Raw genomic sequence first — 19388 nt, forward strand, 5'->3', positions numbered from 1 at the left:
ACACCCTACGCTACGACGTCTGACGGCAGGAGGCCCTGCTCCGTTCTAAAATCGTCCCGACGCCGCGCTCTCGGCTTCGTCGTTTTAACGAAAGAAGCACATGCGCCGTTCGAGATCTACGTACCCACTTTTCCACGTTGTCTCTCGTTCGCTGATGTAACTTGCCAGTGGTGCTCTTATTTTCATGATTCTTTTTTCTTCTTTTTTTGACGCGCAAAACTGAAATTTGTTTTGTGTTCTGTTTTTTCCCCCGAATCATGATTAGATGGTTACGTAAATGTGCAAGAGTTTCAAGATTTGTAAAAATAACATTACTTGTATTACGAAATATTAACGTAGAAAATATTTGCAGAAATCACTTGCGTATTTAAATAAGTGGAATGCAAAAGATAGACTATTTTGGAGTAATGTAATTGCATATGTAATACGGTGATGTGCGAAGTAATGGAATAATGTACGCATTCAAGTTAGATGAAAATATGTACATGATTTATTGCACTGAGAGAAATACTTTTGTAAGAATTACAAATTTTCATTTGTTGACTTATGATTTGTTCAGGATACGATAAATTCGCTACCATTACAAACAATGATCCGTTTTTTTGTCATTTTAACATATCACATATCGTCTGTGCAACAAATTTCATTTGCTCATCCCTCTTTGTTCTGATTACAAAATTGTTTGACATAGGTACTGACACAGTTAGTAAATTCAACAAATATGTCGATAATAGTTCTTATTGTTAATGCTTTTTGCACCACCAACAAATTAAAATATTCGAATTTGTTGCTGCAGCAAATGAAATGCGCGGACGAAAGTGCGCAGCGATAGCACATGTTTCGGCTTGTCGTAACGGCAAACTTCTAATGTGCGCTCGTTTTCCTTTCGTTTCCACAACTGTGATCAGTAAAATGAGTGGTGAAGAGAAACAAGCCGAACAAGATGCTGTTTCCGAGCGGCTGAGACGTTGGGGTTTGAGTAATCAAGTTGTGCAAGCATTTAAAGGTAAGTCATAATGTTTTCATTTCATGTTATTAGTAACCTTACTTTTTCATTTCTTTGTCTCACTGTTTGTTGCATCATTCTCTAGTTGAATTCTGTACGATCCGAAGAATTACTTAATCCTATTTTCATGTTTTTGACACATAACCTATTTTACTTTAACAAAATAATTACCTCTATTATGATGTAAAAGATTTCACAAAATATGCTAGTCTATTACATTTTTTATTTTATTGATGTATGATGCATTTGTTTGTACACAGAAAAAAAATTAGTATCAAACTAAAATTTATATACTTCAATTAATGCGATCATCATCTCATATAGTATTTGATATTAATTATAATGTGATTATATATGAGAATAAGATTTTTAATCAATTATCTTAGTTAAACATTCACACACAAATCGAGTAATTATAAATATTGTTTAATACTTAATTGCATTATTTACATTAATCATTTATATTATAAAATTTTGAGTATTTAATTATAAATTTTTAGGCAATTATTTTAATTTTAATAAGAAAATTAATCGATTAAATTTCTTATTAAAATAATTGCCTAAAAAGCTATAATATAAATAATCATGATAAATGTAATCAATTAATGCAATTAAGTACATATATGTTTTATATAAGGTATTTAGTTATTTAGTGCTGTTATTTAGTACGGTATTTAATTAATTGATTAAATTTTTAATGTTTAATTAAGATAATTAAAAATCTAAATCTTACATATGATCACGTTATGATAAATGCCCAACACTGGTTTCATGTAAAAACAATAATATATAATTTTCTTAGAAGAATTTGATCGATAATCTTAATTAAATGTCAACAATAATATAATTTTATTTTAATATTATAATAGTTTATCTCAAGAATATAATATATATTATTGTCTTAATTTTATTATAATAATTTTTTAGTTTGAACATATACTTCTAACATGTTTTTTCTTTTGAAGAAAATTATTCTTGAATAAATAATATATTTTTCATGGCAGAATTATATAATATTAAACAAACAGGTAATTTTTATTTATTTAATGCTATATAATCCCTTTTCAAGATTTATATGTTCAGAATAAAGATATTCAAAACAAGAAGTCTTTTTTTCTGTGTAGAAATAAAATAGTTAATATTAAATATGTCTTTTAGTTTGTGTGCCACATACATATTTTAAGAGAAGATTGCTCTGCTTATAGATCAAAAAATTACTCAGCAAGTATTTCCTTATATAGATCAAGATACAATACGTGAATTAATTCCACTGGCTGGGGAAAGGCTATTATTTAATATTAAATTTAAAGCTGAAATCCAAAACGTTCAGATCCAAAACGCTGAGATTTTACAAATTCATGATCCCATTGACATATTAAGAGATACTGAGGTAATAAAATAAAAAAATTATTAAATAAGTAAAAAAAATATGATAGTTATAAGATATTTATTTTCTTTTTTTCTTTACTTTCACATTACAGGAGATCCAGCTTTCTGAACAGGTCATAATCAATACTGAGGTTGAAGTAAATGTACAAGAGGATCTTACAGAGGATCTTATTAATGAGGATCTTACAGAAGAGTTACAAACCAGAATTACAGCTGTTACTGGTAAAGGATCAATATTGTTTCACTATAACACTATTTTTTGTGCAGAGTTATATTATTTTTAGTTATGCCATTTTCTTTATAAATGCAGATGGTGCAGTAACATTGAATAATAATACACGCAATAATAGAAATAATATTGAACCTTCTTCAACTCAGCTAAAAGAGAGAGAGAGAAGATTTCAAACTCCTTATCAATCAAAAAATGACGTTGAAAATGAAGAAAACTCTGAATATGTGAGTTATAAAATCAATTCCTCTTATTGAAAAATATTATTAAAAAATATAAAAGTAAAAGTACTGAAGGCATTGACATCTTTTATGTAATTTTAAAATTTAAGATAATTTTAAATTTAAAAGTTAATTTTTTATTAGAAGTAAAATATAATTGCTACTTAATTTTGCAGGACTTGAGATCAATATTAAAAAGTAGTGATAAAGGACGAATTGTACTTCAGGCTTATGAAACAGAAAAAAAATTAAACAACAAATATCGAAATTATCTAGCTGAGGCTATTATTAATTCAGAACTGAAAAATGACCTGGACAAGCGGTAAGTTGTATAGTATTTAATTAATAAATATGCATGATAGTTGTATCATTATTTTAATTAAATGTGTCACTCAAGAAAATTACTACAAGAGGATTAAGTTGATTGCATTTTAAACTGTCTATTAGACTTTTAGATATTCTTCTTTGAAAATTTCTTGATAGATAGTGATATTATGTGCCAAACATATATATCATTAAGCTAGTACATATATGTATATATATCATTAGACTCCTACGGTCAAACTTTGTATTTTCTTGTTATTTATACATGCATCATGGAATATTAATTTTTTTTACTGTATGCTTTATTGGTTAGAAATTTTTGGTTCATGTTTTCTTTTAAAGAAATATCTGAATTTTTTTCTTAAATTATGGACTACATCATATGTTTTCTTATCTTTAACTTTATTTTTTCTTATTATTTTTTCTCAACCCCAAACCTTTTTATATCGTTCTTCTGCTTTTTATGAATTTTGTTTTAAAAAGTAATTAACACCTATACTTTATAATTATACTGAAATGCTTTTTATTGAATGCTCTATATTGCATAAACATTGCTTTCAGCTTGTCATGTGATCGGCTTGATATGATTTCACAAAAAATTTTACAGATTTTTCCTACTGAAACAAAGGTAATTTTATTTCTTATACAGTTATAAAAAACTTCTTTTTTAATTTAAGGATTTTTATTGAAATTCTGTTATGTAGCCTTTTAAATAGCTTTATATTGAATTGATATATATATATATCTAGGCTTTATATTTACTTCTCTCTAGCTGTCTTTTTTTTTATAGGAAATATACATTGATATAGATCCTAGTAGTGGTATTTGCAACACTGGAAAGGGTAAACTATACAGTAAGTGGTATAATAAACGCCGGCAACTTATCCGTTTGAATTTGATTTCATCAGGAGGAAGAAAAGAGCATCGAAAGGGTAAAAAACGTGAAAGAGAAAATGATGGTTTGGTCTTATTTTGTTTTGTTTTTTTAGTGAATATATTTTATTTAAAATGGTCGAATAAAAAAAATCTATTTCTTTTTAGAAATTGATGAATCCATTGAGGTTCATGATGCTTTACTGTGGCTAAGGAACAGTTCTCAACCTTGGCCAAAAGTACTAGAATATTGGCAGCTGACTTCAAGTCAGCGGTGGATCGAATTAGTGAGAGGAAACCTATCTATAGGAGAATATATGGCCCAGTATCCAGCTCTGGATAACGAAAAAGGGTACACACTGGTAAGCAAACACAGCATCAGATTTATTAACATGTGTTAACATTCTGTTAACACTTTTAATATGCAAGTACCTAAGACATAAGTATAAAAGTAATAACAATTTTTGTTTTTCTGGAGATTTTGTTTCAATTCCAATACGAAATGAATTTAGGAATTTGGTATTAGATATTTGATATTAAAATCATTATTATCTTGATTATCATTATCTTTTTTGTAGATTTTTTCTATATTTACATTTTTTTGTGTAGCTTGAGCTTGATTTTGAGAGGAAATATACTGACAAATTTATGAAATTGTTTGTGAACTGGCGGAAACTATCAGATTTTTTATTTGGAAAAATATCTGCAAAATTAAAAGATTTTTGCAATGATGAAGTTTCTGATGGTAAAAAAATTGTCAGAAATTAGTTTAAAAAAAAATGTTCCTTTTTTTTTTTTCGAGATTATTATAACTATTTACTTTTTTCAGATCTCAAGACACTTCAAGTGTTGAATAATCTTTCTTATTTGTTTGCTCCTATAAATGCAAGGAAACAAACTAAACAAATAAAAGAGTGGCGTTCATCTAAGGCTGAAGTGCAGGAAAGTTTTGTTCTTCATGTTAAAGTGAGTTCATATTTTTTGTGATCTTTTGCAGTTTTCAATTAATATCTAATAACATAATAAAAACCTCACAGCATGAAGCTGAACATTTTATAAAGTCTAAATTATATTTTATTTGCAGATAATTGGAGATTTGGAAGTACAACTTAGAGCTCGGGAGGCAAAACTGATTCAATACGGTTGTACATTTCAACCTTTGGTGGCAATTATTGGACCAGAACTAGCCTGTATTGAGCAGAGTTTCGTCGTTCTAGGAGTCAAAAAATATTATGAAGTGGACACTCCTTTGAAAGCGGTAGATATTTGTTTCAAAATTTTCCACGTTTCTACATATTCAGTATCCTCCTGAGTGCGCTCAATTATGGCAGTTCCTTCAGCGTGCTGCCTATGAGATGCCACGAAATCGTCAATATGACCCTCATTATAGTGGAGTCGAAGCTCTTTTGCGCAAATTTTCTCAATTTTCTAAAAATTAGTGTTGTCTTTCTAGATTAAGTTTTATAAAAACAAGTTTTGTATGTTCTTTTATGTATACGATTTGTGATTTATTTTTAGTTTATTTTTTTTAATTTAGCAAGTTTATTAATGTTAAAATTTATATGATTTATTTTTAGTGCATTTTTTTAGTTTAGTTAGTTTATTAATATTAAAGTAAAAATGCCTGTATGTAGCTTGTGTCACGTAAACCTCCTATCCATTCGAAGCTTGTTAATTCACCTTGAAATAAGACATTCTATAAATAATACATTCAAATGTGGAGAAAATCTTTGTTTTAGAACATTCAGTTTAAAAAATTTCTTTAAAAAACATTTGCAGACAACTCACAAATTTTCAATGGAATGTGAAGTAAAAAAGAAAGAAACTATTGAGAATGATTTATGTAGTAACAGTACATCAGAAATTAATTTTGACTTTACTGAGAATAATGAGCCAAATATTAATGACAATATTAATGACATAAAATGTGTTACTTCTAAAAAATTTTCATCATTGCTAAGACAGTCAGTTGATTTGTTTGTTGCAAAACTTTATAGTAATCCTCATTTTCCCAGAAATTTAATTCAAAAAGTAGTTGTCGATTCCAGTTTAATGGTTGGGAGCGAATACGTGACACTTTTAAGAGAAAAAGTTTTAAATGTTCTACAAACTGGTCAGTGCACTCAAAATGAAGTTCTAGACATAGAGTTAATGTTTAAGATATTAGAAAACCCTTTCAAACATTTACAATCAGAATATCTTCGTTGCAAATATTTTTCAAATGCAGGTGATTATATAGTTCCAATTCCATATGAAATGGGTAAAATGTTTTGTGCAGAAAGATGTAATAATACTATGAAGGGAAAATATATTTCTGTATATGGTCAGTATATTCCATTAGATTCTATGCTACAAAAGTTTTTTGAATTGCCTGGTGCTTTAAAAGAAACTTTAAATTACATGGATTTCCTTGAAAAAGATAGTAAGGGTCTTCATAACTTTGTCCAGGGCTTCTTATGGGCAAAAAAAAAAACAAAAATATAGTAAAGAGGATATTGTTTTTCCTTTGTTTGTATATTTCGATGATTTAGAGGTAAACAATCCTCTAGGAAGTCATTCAGGAAAACTTGGTGCTGTCTATGTGACAGTGCCATGTCTCCCTCCAGAATGTTGTTCCATTCTAAAAAATATTTTTTTAGTACTTTTATTTGAAAGTTGGACGAGACCATATTTTAAAAATAAGGCAACCTTTGCTCCTCTTGTAAATGTTTTAAAAAGACTCGAAAATTATGGTATTACTATTAAAAGTAGTGAAGGAGATAAGCATGTTTATTTTGTATTAGCACTTATCACTGGTGATAATTTAGGCTTAAATGGAGTTCTTGGAATGGTAGAGTCATTTTCTGCAAACTATTTTTGCAGAATTTGCAAAATGCATAAATCTGACACACAAGATGCGAATATAGGATGTGTAGAAGAATGTGCACTTTTGAGAGATCCTATTAGTTATAAAGAGGACTTAAAGTTAAACGACTATACACAAACAGGATTAAAAGAAGAATGTACGTTTCATGAAGTACCATCATATCATATGGTTGAAAATCTAAGTGTAGATGAGCTTCATGATCTAAGAGAAGGCCTTTGTAATATTGTTATGATCCATGTTATCACTAATCTTATAAATAGTAAATATTTTACTTTGGAAAATTTGAATAACAGGATGCTGATGTTTGATTATGGTCCAAAACATTCTATAAATAAACCTCCTTGTATAACAACTGATAATCTTTTTAAAAAACAAAAACTGAAAATGACTGGATCCGAAATTCTTTGCTTTGTCAGATTATTTGGAGTAATTGTGGGTGATCTTGTTAATGAAGAAAACCAGTTTTGGCAATTATATTTATTACTGCGTCAAATAATGGACATTGTATTGGCAAAGAGATTGTATAAAGGAGCCGCTTTTCAATTAAAAGCTCTCATAGAAGAGCATCATAGATTGTTTATCTCTTTAACTGGAAAATGTTTAACTCCTAAAATGCACATTTTTATACATTATCCTAGAGTTATTGCAGAAAGTGGCCCTATATCTCACTTGTCTACTATTCGAAAAGAAGCAAAGCATAGAGACCTGACTCAGTCTGCAAAATCTAACATGTCTCGCGTAAATATTGCACATTCTCTGGCTGTCAAACATCAATTAGGCATGTGCTATCGCTTTATTTCCAAAGAAGGCATAATTCCAGACACACAAATCGGTTCAGGCCAAATTCTTTTTTTGAATGAATTATTACCTTTCTTTGAAAACCTTTCAATTGATCTTAGAGGAACAGAATGTATGAGTTCAAATTGGGTGGAATATAAGGGAACTATTTATAAGAAAGGAATGGTTGTAGCGACAGGTGCTCATGATTTGTGTCCAAGTTTTGGAAAAATAAAACTAATTCTTCATCCTAGTTACGATGCTTGTCCTATTCTTGTTTGTAATGTCCTTAAGAATATTGGTTTATACGAACATGTTTTAGGATATGAAATAGAAGAGACTGATGATTGGTTATGTATAAAATTAAATGATTTACTTGATTATAAACCCCTTTATGCGCATACAATGGCTACCGGAAAAAAAATTGTTGTGCTTCATTATAGTATTTAGAATAGTTAAATATCCAATTAATAAATGTATGTATACATTATAATTATATGTATGTATGTATACATTATAATTATATCAACAATATATTATATAATTATATTATTATTATATGAGATAATTATACAAAAATAAATTGTCTAAATAATTCACGTCATTGCTTTTTTTCTTCATTAAAAATTCTATAATATGAATATAAAACAGAACAGCGAAAGATTCTAGTAAATCAGCAGCTATTTGTGCAAATGTGAATTAAAGACAGCGATCACGCGTAACTTTTTCCCTAACGGAAAGGTGAAAAATGAAAAATTTTGCCATTGAAAATAATATGTAAAAAGTTACGCATGATCGCTGCCCTTAACTCACATTTGCACAAATAACTACTGATTTGTTAAAATCTTTCATAAAACTTTGACTAATGATTGGTAATCCTAGCAAATCAAACGTTTTGCCAACAAATAAAACAGCATAATGATTTCACATAATCACTCGTCATACAAATGATTTGCTGAAGAAACGAAAGACTGTTAGTTATATTTACGGTGGCAATTGCTACCACAGCAAATATAAAGTAACAAACCAAATTCGTCCCTCGTACTGCTATGTTTGTTGTCACAATAGTAACTAATCAAATTTGTTACAGGTACTTCTCTTTCGTTATTTTAACAAAAGTATTTCTCTCAGTGTGGGAGTAAAAGGAATTAATACATTACAAATAAAGCAAATAACAATAACAAGTAAATAATTGAATTATATTTGGAGAATGTCATAAATAGTTCGTGGTTCAATATATGTATTATATTGTTTCAGCGTATGATGTATTTCCTTGGCAATCATTGATAAACAGGATATACAAAATGTATGTCATTCAATTGCATCGGTCGATCAGCGTTTCTTGGTGGACCGCCACCAGCGACGCGGCATCCATCCGCGTATTTCCTCCTGTATTCTTCGATAGAGAAGAAGTACGATAAACGGAACCGCCAAGGTTTCTCGTTTGAAGAAATACACGTACATCGCAGCCATTAATAATGTTAGGTCGGTTACGTAGCTCACCGTCGACCTGACTGTTTGCTTAGCTTCCAGAGCTAACTGGTTTCCGTCAACTCGATCGGGAGAGCCTTTCTCTGCGTTCTCTTTGGCCACTTCGGAGTCTTTCCTCGTCGCTCGGTACTTGTTACTTTCGAGCGCCTTCTGCAGTTTCTCAACCTTTGATTCCACCGACGTCGCTCCGAATCGTTCTCTGGAATTTGATCTCGATCGCGAGGAAGGTCTGGATGGCACCTTGGATCTGCGAGAATCTTGTTCGCCTGTATCGTTTTTCGCTAATGGTCGATTGCTTCTTTCCTGAGAAGGCGTGCGATTTCGAGTTTTCGAAGACGATCTCGAAGAAGCGCCTCCTGTTCGTTCCTTCTTTCTCGTCGCTGGAGATTGGTCCCTAGAGCTCGGTCTACTTCCGCGCTTCTCTTTCGCGATCATCGTGTCCTTCGCAGGAGTCGTGCCTCTTGAATTAACGCCCTCTCTCTTGGAAGCCGGTGCTTGATTGTTTTTCTTCTGTTTGTCAGTTTTGTCTTTATTCTTAATTTTTAATTGCGATGCCTCGTCGTGCTCTTGTTTGTTTATTAGCTTCGGCACAAGTTTCTCCTGCACCCGATGTTTCTGATCTTGATCCTCGGAAATGGAAGATCTCCGTGAACTAGGTGCGCTATTGTGTCGTGAATGGCTCGAGTACTCCCGAACTATTTCAGTATATTGATTCACGACCGCCATTCTGGCCTCTGATTCGGCCGCTTCCTCTTCAGGTGTCATCGATCGCAATTTCGATTGCATTCTTCGACTCTTGGCCGCTTCCGCCGCCGATAAGATACTATTCGTATCGGATTCCGACATCGCAGGTGTTTTCAAAGTCTCCGACATGTTTGCAAGATCCGAAATTTTCTCACCGATATCTATACTTGTTTCCTCTGCATCTTCTGTTTCATACGGTTGTGATAATATCTTTCTGATGGGTTTTTCTGGAGGAATCAATTTGGCGAAATTATCCTGAGAAGTCTCTTCCTTCGGCTTCTTCAGAATCGATTTAGGCATCACGTTGTTCGGTGAGACGGGTGTAACTGCTCTGACTGGTGGAGGAGGCAAAATCTCCAAAGATGGCACTCTATCAGGCGAAATGTGTGGAAATTCCGGTTCAACGTGTGGAACCGACCTTCCTCTAGGATGATAAGTATCTTCCTCGTCCATGATTTGTCTCGCTAGGATTCTCGATTTCAATAATTTCAAATCTTCGCTGTCAGCACTACTGATCTCTTCCGAGGACTCTTCGGAAATCTCAATGCTATAATCCTCCTCCATTTCCGCTTCCCTCGTTGTCGCTTGAATCGGCTGTTGAAACTCTGTTTTATTTAGAATGCTAAAAACTATTTCTTCCTCTTCATTATTCGTTTCCATTAATTCCTCCTCTAATAGCGTCACGTTTGCCTCGTGCCATCTACGCAGACGTTTCACGGATTCATTTTTGGCGTCCTTCCGCCAGGGATCTACCATCGTCGTTTCCAAGGGGAGATTTGGATCCGATCTGGCTTCGACATCCGGCAGCAAAGGCGAGAGAAGTTTCATTGTTTTCTCGGTTGCGTCGGTTTGCCCTTCGCTTAATCTCCGACGAGTCTTCTTGATCTGCCACGAAGCGACTAAATTCTGTGTAGCCACGCTGGAATTGGATAGACGTCTTCGCAGAGATGATGATCTTTGAACAGATTCGGCATCCGATTGCGCCAATTCGCCGGTTAGTCTCTCAAGCTGCGTTTTCTGTTTGGTATTTTCGACAGCCTCTTCGGCAGCGACGGCACGATAGAAACGTTCCATAGCTCGTTCGTGAAGGAGCTCGGTAGAACTGACAGCGTGTCGCATTACCTCCACCACTTGATGCTGCACGCTAAATAATTCTGGCAGAGATAATGATATCGGCGGTGGTATAAGATCGTCTTCGTCTTCCGTCAATTCGATAATATCTGGTCTATTATCTAAAAAAAAAAAAAAAAGAATCATATAATTAATATCATAGAATCATAGAAAAATCATAGAATCATATAATTAATATACAATTTTTCTGTTTTTAAAATATTTGTTATAAGAAGTTCTTATTGATGCTTACTTGTACTGCGTTTGATCCGAGTTTCAGCGCCGTTTGCCGCGTCGATTGCGTCTTTCTCTTGTATTTCATCTTCCGGGTATAAAACCAGCATAAACTCCGAGCTGCCGTGCAATGCGTTCTCGTCATCCTCTCTCAGCATTCCTTGCGGGCTACTCGGTGGAGATACCATGAGCTCATTTACAACAGCTGTCTGTCTTTTTAGAATTGAATTCGAAGATGGAACAAGATCACGGCTAGCCGTGATACGATTTTCCTCTCTTTGTTCCTGAATTATGGGCATAGAAAGCGGAGAGAGACTTCGTCTTTCTCTCGACATGGCTAGCGAGTGCAGTCTAGGATCCTCTTCGACCGGAGAAGAAATCGTAATTATTGCTGGTTTTGGCGACATTGTTCTTTCTCTCCTTACGACGTCTTGCTACAATGCGAAAAATAATTGTATATATTTTTCTTCTAATCTTAGGTCGATTTATTGTATTTTTTATGTATTGTTCTTACCTTGTTTCTCGCATCTGCTGTAATATTTGATCGGTCTGTATGATTTCCATAAGAAACTTCCTGCTTCGCGGATGCGTGCTCTCTCGATCTGACTGGAGGGACCGGAGGTTCCTCTTTTTCTAAAGTATCTGGTGCAAATGTCACTCTACTGTCTGCTCTGGACGGTCTATCCAACATTGCCGTCGCGAGCCGTTGGGTTGAAGCGGACCGCTCCTCGTACACGAAGCGATTATCATCTTCATCGTTTCGTGTTCTAGCTTCTTCCCTCGTCAAACTTCTAGTTCTTTGCGTAGCGATACTCACTTCTCGTTTTTCACCGCGAGATCTGCTGATCTCTCGATGACTCTGCGACTTTTCGCTTAAAGGTGCTGCAACCCTGCAATGTAAAACTGTGAAATTATCCTTGCGCAGAAAATGAGCAAATGTGTAATAAAATACCTTCGTTTAGGTCCTGGAATGAAGATAACATCGCTCTCTTCGCTGGGATCGCTGACTCCGTAAGGATTCTCAGCTTTTACGCGAAATTTGTATTCGGAGCCCTCGATCAGTTCTGTCAACGTCGCGGTGGTGCATCTGCTCGTCGTGGCTTTGAGCCATACCTCCCAGCCAATCTAAAATAGTCCTTGTCAAGTATCTAGAAATTTGCGCAAATCGAAATAATAATTGCCGCGATTACATACTCTGTAGTATTCGATAATATAAGTTCCAATTTTACATCCGCCGTCATCTTCCGGTTCCTTCCACGATAGTGTTACCGATTTGCCTAAAGACATCGCGACAGTTACTTTGCCAGGAGCGGCAGGTCGATCTGTCGATAAAATCAACGTGGTATAAATTCTAAAATTGTGTGACATTATAACATCTAAAAAAAACTAATAGTATTATTAAAACAACATTATCACCTGTCACTGTAACCAGAAAAGACGCGGCATCTTCGCCCAATTTATTCGTAGCTTTGACAGTGTACTCTCCTCGATCTTTCCGTTTGGCATCCGGTATTTTCAGAATGGATTCACCGTCCATCACCTCGAATACGTGTCTTTCATCCTTGGATATCAACTCTCCGTCGTGGTACCAAGTAACGACAGGCGACGGTCTACCTGCTAAGGACACTTTCAATCTAATGGTCTCATCCTGCTCGAAAAGTAGACCATCTTCGTATTGACGCGGCAGACGTATTCGTGGCGATGCTGAATAAACAAATAATATGTTTATTAATTTATTAGTATTGGGAAGAGCCACATTTATGTATTTCTTGTTAATATTGAAAATTTATTAACCTTCGAGTATTAATTTTGCTCTGGTGGCGATGTGACCCGCTCGATTGGTGGCAGTACATTTGATCTCGCCCTCGTCATTAAGCGCGGTCTGATGAATCAAGAGAACGCTCTTTCCATTATCCGTAATGATTCTGGTGCGTCGACTGCTGAAGATCTCGAAACCATCCTTGAACCACGAGATCTTTGGTAATGGTGTGCCAGAGAATTGTACAACAAACTCAGCCTAAAAAAACGAATTTTATATAAGCGCAGTTTCAATAATCGGAAATTTTTATAATTTTACATACAACACCTATATACCTGTTCGTTCTCGAGTGTAATTGTGTCTTTGAGTTCCAGATCAAAATTAGGGGCGCAAGCGGCGACGGCTTTTTGTAAGGTAACTGTGAGCGGCTCGGAGACCTCGCTTGGCCGTGAAAGTCCGACTGCATTTTGCGCTCTGACTCGAAATTGATAACGCCATCCCGGCTCGAGTCCGCTCAGCGTTAGCTCCGGAAAAGCGCAAAGACCGGAAGCGCTTCGTACCCAATGGGAAGAGCCTAGTCGTCGATGCTCAACCAGGTATCCGACGATCGCCGATCCACCGTTACTCGGCGATCTGTCCCATCGTATCGCCACAATATCCGGCTGCGCTTCGTTTGTACCCGATATCAGAATAGGTTTGCCAGGCGGGGCTGGAAGGCCTAAACAGCGTACCAAATTTCTCTAAATTTCTTTATTTTTATTAAAAAAAACATTCTCGCTTGTTAGATAAAAAAAATTATGCAAATTATTACGATAATTTATTAATATTTTCTCTGGTTTAGACCAGATAACACGACACTGATGTCAAGAAATATGTGCTTGCTAGAGCACGATACTTGCTTATGTATATAGAGCAAATTTTCAACATCGGTACGTAAGTGGCGCTCCCAAAATAAAATGCGTCGCGTTTGGCAGTACAGGAGAAGTACTGAACCGGTGCACCGTCTACAGATTGAGTATTTGATACCATTATTTCTTATCTGCTTTCGTATGTCATGCATCGATTTTGCAACTCTCTCAGAAGTAGGCATCGTATATCACTGGAGCTTCATACTATTAATCCATGAGATTAAATCAAGATGTAATTTAAACGGTCTTTCAAACTAAATAGATTAATGGTTAGTAGCAATCTAATTTTAGATGTCATCTTGATGTCGGAACCACCTAATCGAACGTGCTTTAACAATGATTGTTGTAATTTGTTTTATTTTCGTAACAAGACAATCCGAATATTAATTACATTTTTGTAATAATTAATTAAATCTCTATAGAATATTTATTCAAATTATATAGGATGTACAAATAGAAAATAATTTTTTATTCTAATAAGCAAGAAATATTATTATGTCCATACAAATGTATTTCGGAGTTTAGCAATATTTATTGAAGTATTAACTGATAAAACTGGCAAATTCTCCTTTTCGATGCATATTTCATCTATATAGAAATTGTTCGATTTTTGAGAATTCTCCAACTCAAAAAAATTGTTAAGAATTACAAAATTACGTGTGCAAATCAATAGACCGATCTACCTGGATAATCCCAGTGCGCTTTCCTCGAGCTGGTACCAACGGAGATGCTCTTCGAGTAGTCTTTCGTGCTGGCGTTGCCCATTATCGTGCCTCCTCTTCTTCCTCCTCGTCGAGCCTGGCTCGACGATCACTCCGTCCGTGGCCAGTTTTCCGATCGTTGCCACACGTTGAAGTGTCAAAAATATTACATTGACAGTACTATGTGAAGAATGATCGAGGAGCAAAATGATGCTAATCTTTAATGATGACCAACTTGGATGAAAGAGGGGTGGAAAGAGAGGAAGAAAGAAAAAGAGAAGGAAGTGAAAGAGAGACAAAAGGGGGAAAGGAGAGAGATGGACAGAGAAAAAGAGACAGCGAGTATGCTCGATATAGCGCGAGGCTCGGTGCAACACTGGCGAACTTCCCCGTGGTCGACGACTGTAGCGACGCCAAATCTCTTCAGCTTCCTCGACGTCTATCTTTGTCTCGCTGGTGTTTCTACTCTTCATCTATACTCCCTTTAATATATTTTCTCAATAATTAAGAAAAATATATTCTTTGTTAATCACCGGAATAAGTTTGTCAGCTTATTAATAAGTTTTCAAGTTTATTCAGAAAGATATATTATGCAACGCTTGATGTGTATTTTTTTATCGATATTTGTTATCGTAATTTGCATTTAAAAGTTTATATAATTATTGTGTATAGCGTGTATTAATCGTCCTAAAAAATCTCTCCCCGCGCCGCGTCTCGTAATGTGGGACCATGTGGTGCTATGCACCGGTACTATGCAAGAGAACGGTGTCGGCGTTTTGCCATTTTTTTTGCTAGTGCAAAGTGCAAATCATTGAATGATAGAAAATATTTCATCTAAATCGAGTGAATTTATTACATATATTAATAGTTGCGTAATTTTTAACATTAAACCGTTACTTATTTTATCAATTCTTTTATCATATTTTTATTTAAGACAATCGTTTTGAGACATTTTTACGAAGAAGTTATTACAGTATAATATTGCAAAATTGTGTGATTTTTTCTCAAACGCATGTTTTCTTAATGTATTAACTTATAACATACTAGCTCGTAAATTTTGAAAGCATTTGCATTTATATTACAAAAAATAATTTGCTGAATATTTTTCCTGTAGTTAAATTAAAATACACGTATATGTAAATAATTTAAATAGCTAATATATATTATAAAACCCCTTAATTTTTTAACTTTTATAATAATAAAATAATTTGCGATATGTGTGTTAAACTCTGCCCATGCGTTAATTTGAATCGCGCAACTCACAAGATATCTCTTCGCGTCTCTCTCCTGTAATCTCCGTTATTTTTCGTCTAAAATATTTCCGCACCAATACTTTTGCTAAAAAAAGATAAGAAGTGGAAAAAATGCGGTTCCAGAGAGACGAGAGGACGAGTAGAGCCGTGCGTAAAGGAGGGGGAACACACGGTTAATCGGTGCCAAAGTACCGTTGTATCTGAATGGGCCAGAGATGGCTTTCGGTTTTCCTGCAGCCTCCGTCGCAGGCTGCAGCTCCGTGCTGCACCTACCGCGCATTGCGTCCGCGCGCGTTTCACATAGATGCACCTATATACACGTGACAATTTTTCTTCCGTCATCAACGCGAGGCACGTGCGACGGACTCGGGTCAACGAGGCGCGACAGTTTCCTTGTTGCTCACGTGAACACGCAGGTGTAACTTTTGGAGCCAAAACAGCTGTTCGTTAAATATTCGACTTCCACAAAATGCATTCCAAACGCATACTATACCGTGCGCCGCACCTACGCAATGTTTCGTTGTGACACTTCGCGTGCTTCGGATGCAGTGCAGCGTCGATGGCTCGTGGAGATCGTTATTTTAGATTGGTGAGTACCGTTAATATAAATAAGTGTAATATAACAACCTGCAATTATGTAATTAAAACATCTTCCGATGCATAAAACTTTGAGAGTAAACAGTGCGGCCTCGATCTGCGTTTTATGTATTCTTTTTCTATTCAATTAACGAAGATAAGATAAGATAGAATTTAATCGTACAACTGAATTGTTTTTTTTTGTTGAACGCAATCTATTACTAGTTCACATTGCACAGATACACATGATTTGTGCGATAGCTAATTAATTATTTTAACTAATTAACAAGATAATTATAAAATTTATGTCTTATCAATAGATGCGGTCTTTTTCAGATCGACTACAGATATTCGTAAAAGATTATTTGAAATGATTTTCTTTTACAAGCAGTTATAGAAATGCCTATACAAAATTTGAAGGCAGAAGATATCCTGGAGGCTCTAGAATCGAAGCTCGCATATGTTCCAGGTGGTCGTGATCGCGACGGACGACCTTTGATAGTAATTAGCGTTCCATCGGAACTCGACCCAACAACGAAACCGAAACTAGAGTCCCTCATCTTATATTTTATATCAATTTTTAGGTATAGAGTGTTATTTTATTAATTTTATAAATTAAAAAAAAAATGTGTTATTATATCTATATATATATATTTAAATGATTTAAACTTTTTGATGATTAATTAGCGAAGAGACGAAAGAAAACGGTTTGGTTTTAATTGTGGACGCGCGTCGCGGTGCATGGCGCATAGCTAGGTCTTGTATCAGGCTATCCACAAATCTTATAGGATCTAAAGTCGTTTCTGTGATCGTCGTACGACCTGATGGCTTCTGGGATAAACGTGTCGACAGTTGTACCAAGTCGCACAAAGAAATCGAAGTTAGTATATCAATTTAAAAAGTATATTAATTATATTTAGCGGGTAAATTTTTAATTTTTATTCATTGTTTTAGCCAATATACGTTACTCAAACAAGACTGCACGTTTATATTGATTTTTCTCAATTGCCATACGAGTTAGCAGGTAACAAGGCATACAATCATGTCGAGTGGATTAAGAAACGTATGGTAAATTAAACATTTGTGACCGTAAATATGAATAAAATCTTTAATAAAAGTGATACAATAACTTCTTAATAAGTTAATTTATTATTTTATAGAAAATAGAAGATTATTCGAGAGACGCGTTGGAGCTTATATCAAAAATGACAAATTTGCATCAAAGATTAAATACTCTCGATGGTATTCGTATGACACAATCGGACGATGACATAGAGTCTTATTGGGAGATCGGCACAGAATTGTTATCAACTGCACGTCAAATACTCCAATCAGGTCTGCATATCATTTCTTTTATCTATTAAATGTTTAAAAATCATAATTACAATAATTCAAAATATTAAGCAATAAATACAATAAATAATTAAATTACAAAGTCTTGTTAAAAATTTAATAATTTGTTTTCAATATAACGATGTTTCTTATATTTTAAAATTATGGAAAACGGTAAAAAATTTGTATTTGTTTATTAGGCAGGAGTTTAGTGAGTTCCATGAGCAGAGAGTCCTCCAAAGATACTTTAGATACTATTAAAAAAATTCATAAACTACTCGATTCAATCGAGTTAAAACAGGTACTTTTAATTGCATTTATAACTAATATTCATATTTGTTTCGTATTTAATTAATTTGGTTTAATTCTCATTTTCAGATGGACATTGAAAATTCGTGGACGGAGATGGAACGAAATTTTGATACTGCCAGAGTGATCGAAGATCTCGAGCAAGGTGTATCGAGCGTTACCGATTGGATCCTGGGTCCGGCGGACACAATGTTGAACTCTTGTTGTCAGGTTGGTTTCGACGTTTCCTCATCCGAAGAACTCCGAAGACAGCATGAAAAACTGGAGCTTCAATGTCGGGTAAATAACGCGAAAAAAATCTTATAATTCTTATTTTAAGAGAGAATATATTATACAGAATAATATATTTTTGCAGGAAACCTATGGACGATACGCAGAATTACTTCACAAAATCGATAGTCTCCCTAATAGCAGTCTACCGGAAGATTTAAAGTCTCAGAGAGATTTCATGGACTTTGTGTGCCGCAGTTTCGCTTCGCGACTTGAAAGGCGCAGAAATGTATTGATCACTTCGCAGCGATTCTTCAGGCTTGTTTCTGAGGTAAAAGTCGATTGCATATCAATTAATAAACGTTTTTCCGTGCTTCTTGTTATTAATTAGATGTTTACAGTATTTCGACAGAACAAGCGAGGTATTTGAACAGTTGGTTATGGGTAGCAGAAACTACAATTTCTCTCAAGCGAGCGTTAAACTCCTAACATTGGAAAAAAGTCAAACAGTTTTAGGTAGAAGCAAAAAGTAATATTATACAATATTCATACGCACTTGATCTCACATTTGAATAATTTTTCAGATAGTTTAGAGCGGGAACTCGTAAAAGAAGGTGAAAAACTGTCGGATGTTCTCTCTATGCCAGTGAAGGATGCGCTTGGTCGAGAAGTTTGTGTCAATTATAACGAGGACATCATCAATGTGAAAGATATTTTAGATGCAACAAATGCCAGAAAGAACATATTTAATGACAGCGTAGAAATACAGAAGCTGTCACTAAAGCAAATAGCTTTGATACATATGTACGAGAGCGATGCCGAACAAGTGAGTATAAAATAAAATATGATATAAAAAAATGTAATAATGAAAAAATATAATAAAAGTTACATTTTCTAGGCTGTTAAATGGCTAGACGATCTATTCAACGTTCTACTGGAGAATCACATGGAAGTTGGCTGTAATGCAAAAGAAATACAATCGCAAAAGGAAGAGCATCAATCCTTTCAGGAAACCGCAAAGGTAAAGTACGATTGATATAATAAAATAAAACGAGGATAACAGTAACTGTTTATTT

General features: G+C 34.4%; 3 protein-coding genes across 9 annotated transcripts in view; 2 read left to right on the forward strand and 1 right to left on the reverse strand.

Annotated features, from left to right (window-relative positions):
* The first annotated feature begins 40 nt into the window (after positions 1-40).
* On the forward strand, positions 41-8441 carry LOC136999757 (uncharacterized). Of its 3 annotated transcripts, none has more exons than XM_067354457.1 (11): positions 41-1006; positions 2212-2396; positions 2488-2617; positions 2706-2851; positions 3022-3167; positions 3731-3797; positions 3960-4128; positions 4211-4404; positions 4652-4787; positions 4872-5008; positions 5127-8441. In XM_067354457.1, the coding sequence occupies exons 1-11, from the start codon at positions 805-807 to the stop codon at positions 5352-5354; spliced, it is 1740 nt and encodes a 579-aa protein (XP_067210558.1). In that variant the 5' UTR covers positions 41-804; the 3' UTR covers positions 5355-8441. The 3 variants fall into 3 exon arrangements, with proteins under 3 accessions (XP_067210558.1, XP_067210560.1, XP_067210561.1); XM_067354459.1 differs by having other exon boundaries at positions 3960-4023; XM_067354460.1 differs by lacking the exons at positions 4652-4787; positions 4872-5008.
* Positions 8442-8863: 422 nt separating this feature from the next.
* MnM (myomesin and myosin binding protein) lies at positions 8864-15028 on the reverse strand. The gene is made up of 9 exons (XM_012363939.2): positions 14615-15028; positions 13359-13741; positions 13059-13281; positions 12681-12968; positions 12459-12586; positions 12217-12389; positions 11779-12154; positions 11284-11698; positions 8864-11152 (listed from the first exon to the last, which is right to left on the reverse strand). Exons 1-9 carry the CDS (start codon positions 14694-14696, stop codon positions 9018-9020), a joined length of 4203 nt encoding a protein of 1400 aa, XP_012219362.1. The 5' UTR covers positions 14697-15028; the 3' UTR covers positions 8864-9017.
* Positions 15029-16109: 1081 nt separating this feature from the next.
* Positions 16110-19388, forward strand: part of zormin — a 31805-nt gene continuing 28526 nt past the window's right edge. For 3 of the 5 annotated variants that reach the window (XM_067354389.1, XM_067354393.1, XM_067354396.1), the window contains exons 1-11: positions 16117-16474; positions 16798-17045; positions 17149-17341; positions 17416-17529; positions 17622-17796; positions 17994-18094; positions 18172-18381; positions 18458-18643; positions 18714-18828; positions 18897-19138; positions 19211-19333. In XM_067354389.1, the coding sequence (XP_067210490.1) occupies positions 16861-17045; positions 17149-17341; positions 17416-17529; positions 17622-17796; positions 17994-18094; positions 18172-18381; positions 18458-18643; positions 18714-18828; positions 18897-19138; positions 19211-19333 (1644 nt within the window). In that variant the 5' untranslated portion in view covers positions 16117-16474; positions 16798-16860. Of the gene's footprint in view, positions 16475-16797; positions 17046-17148; positions 17342-17415; positions 17530-17621; positions 17797-17993; positions 18095-18171; positions 18382-18457; positions 18644-18713; positions 18829-18896; positions 19139-19210; positions 19334-19388 lie in introns of all 5 variants that reach the window. The other 2 variants (XM_067354405.1, XM_067354400.1) reach the window with 2 other exon arrangements.

The sequence above is a fragment of the Linepithema humile genome, chromosome 1 (genome assembly GCF_040581485.1).
Source record: "Linepithema humile isolate Giens D197 chromosome 1, Lhum_UNIL_v1.0, whole genome shotgun sequence".
NCBI lineage: Eukaryota > Metazoa > Arthropoda > Insecta > Hymenoptera > Formicidae > Linepithema > Linepithema humile.

What these genes read in the sequence shown, in the direction of transcription:
- LOC136999757 (XM_067354457.1), top strand. Translation starts at nt 805, where the DNA reads ATGCGCGGACGAAAGTGCGCAGCGATAGCACATGTTTCGGCTTGTCGT. An exon ending in CAGAATTACAGCTGTTACTG is followed by an intron (nt 2,618 to 2,705) that starts GTAAAGGATCAA and finishes TTATAAATGCAG; the next exon opens with ATGGTGCAGTAACATTGAAT. An exon ending in AAAAATGACCTGGACAAGCG is followed by an intron (nt 3,168 to 3,730) that starts GTAAGTTGTATA and finishes CATTGCTTTCAG; the next exon opens with CTTGTCATGTGATCGGCTTG.
- MnM (XM_012363939.2), bottom strand. Translation starts at nt 14,696, where the DNA reads ATGGGCAACGCCAGCACGAAAGACTACTCGAAGAGCATCTCCGTTGGT. An exon ending in TTTTCTGGTTACAGTGACAG is followed by an intron (nt 12,587 to 12,680) that starts GTGATAATGTTG and finishes TTTTATCGACAG; the next exon opens with ATCGACCTGCCGCTCCTGGC. An exon ending in ATATTATCGAATACTACAGA is followed by an intron (nt 12,390 to 12,458) that starts GTATGTAATCGC and finishes GGACTATTTTAG; the next exon opens with ATTGGCTGGGAGGTATGGCT.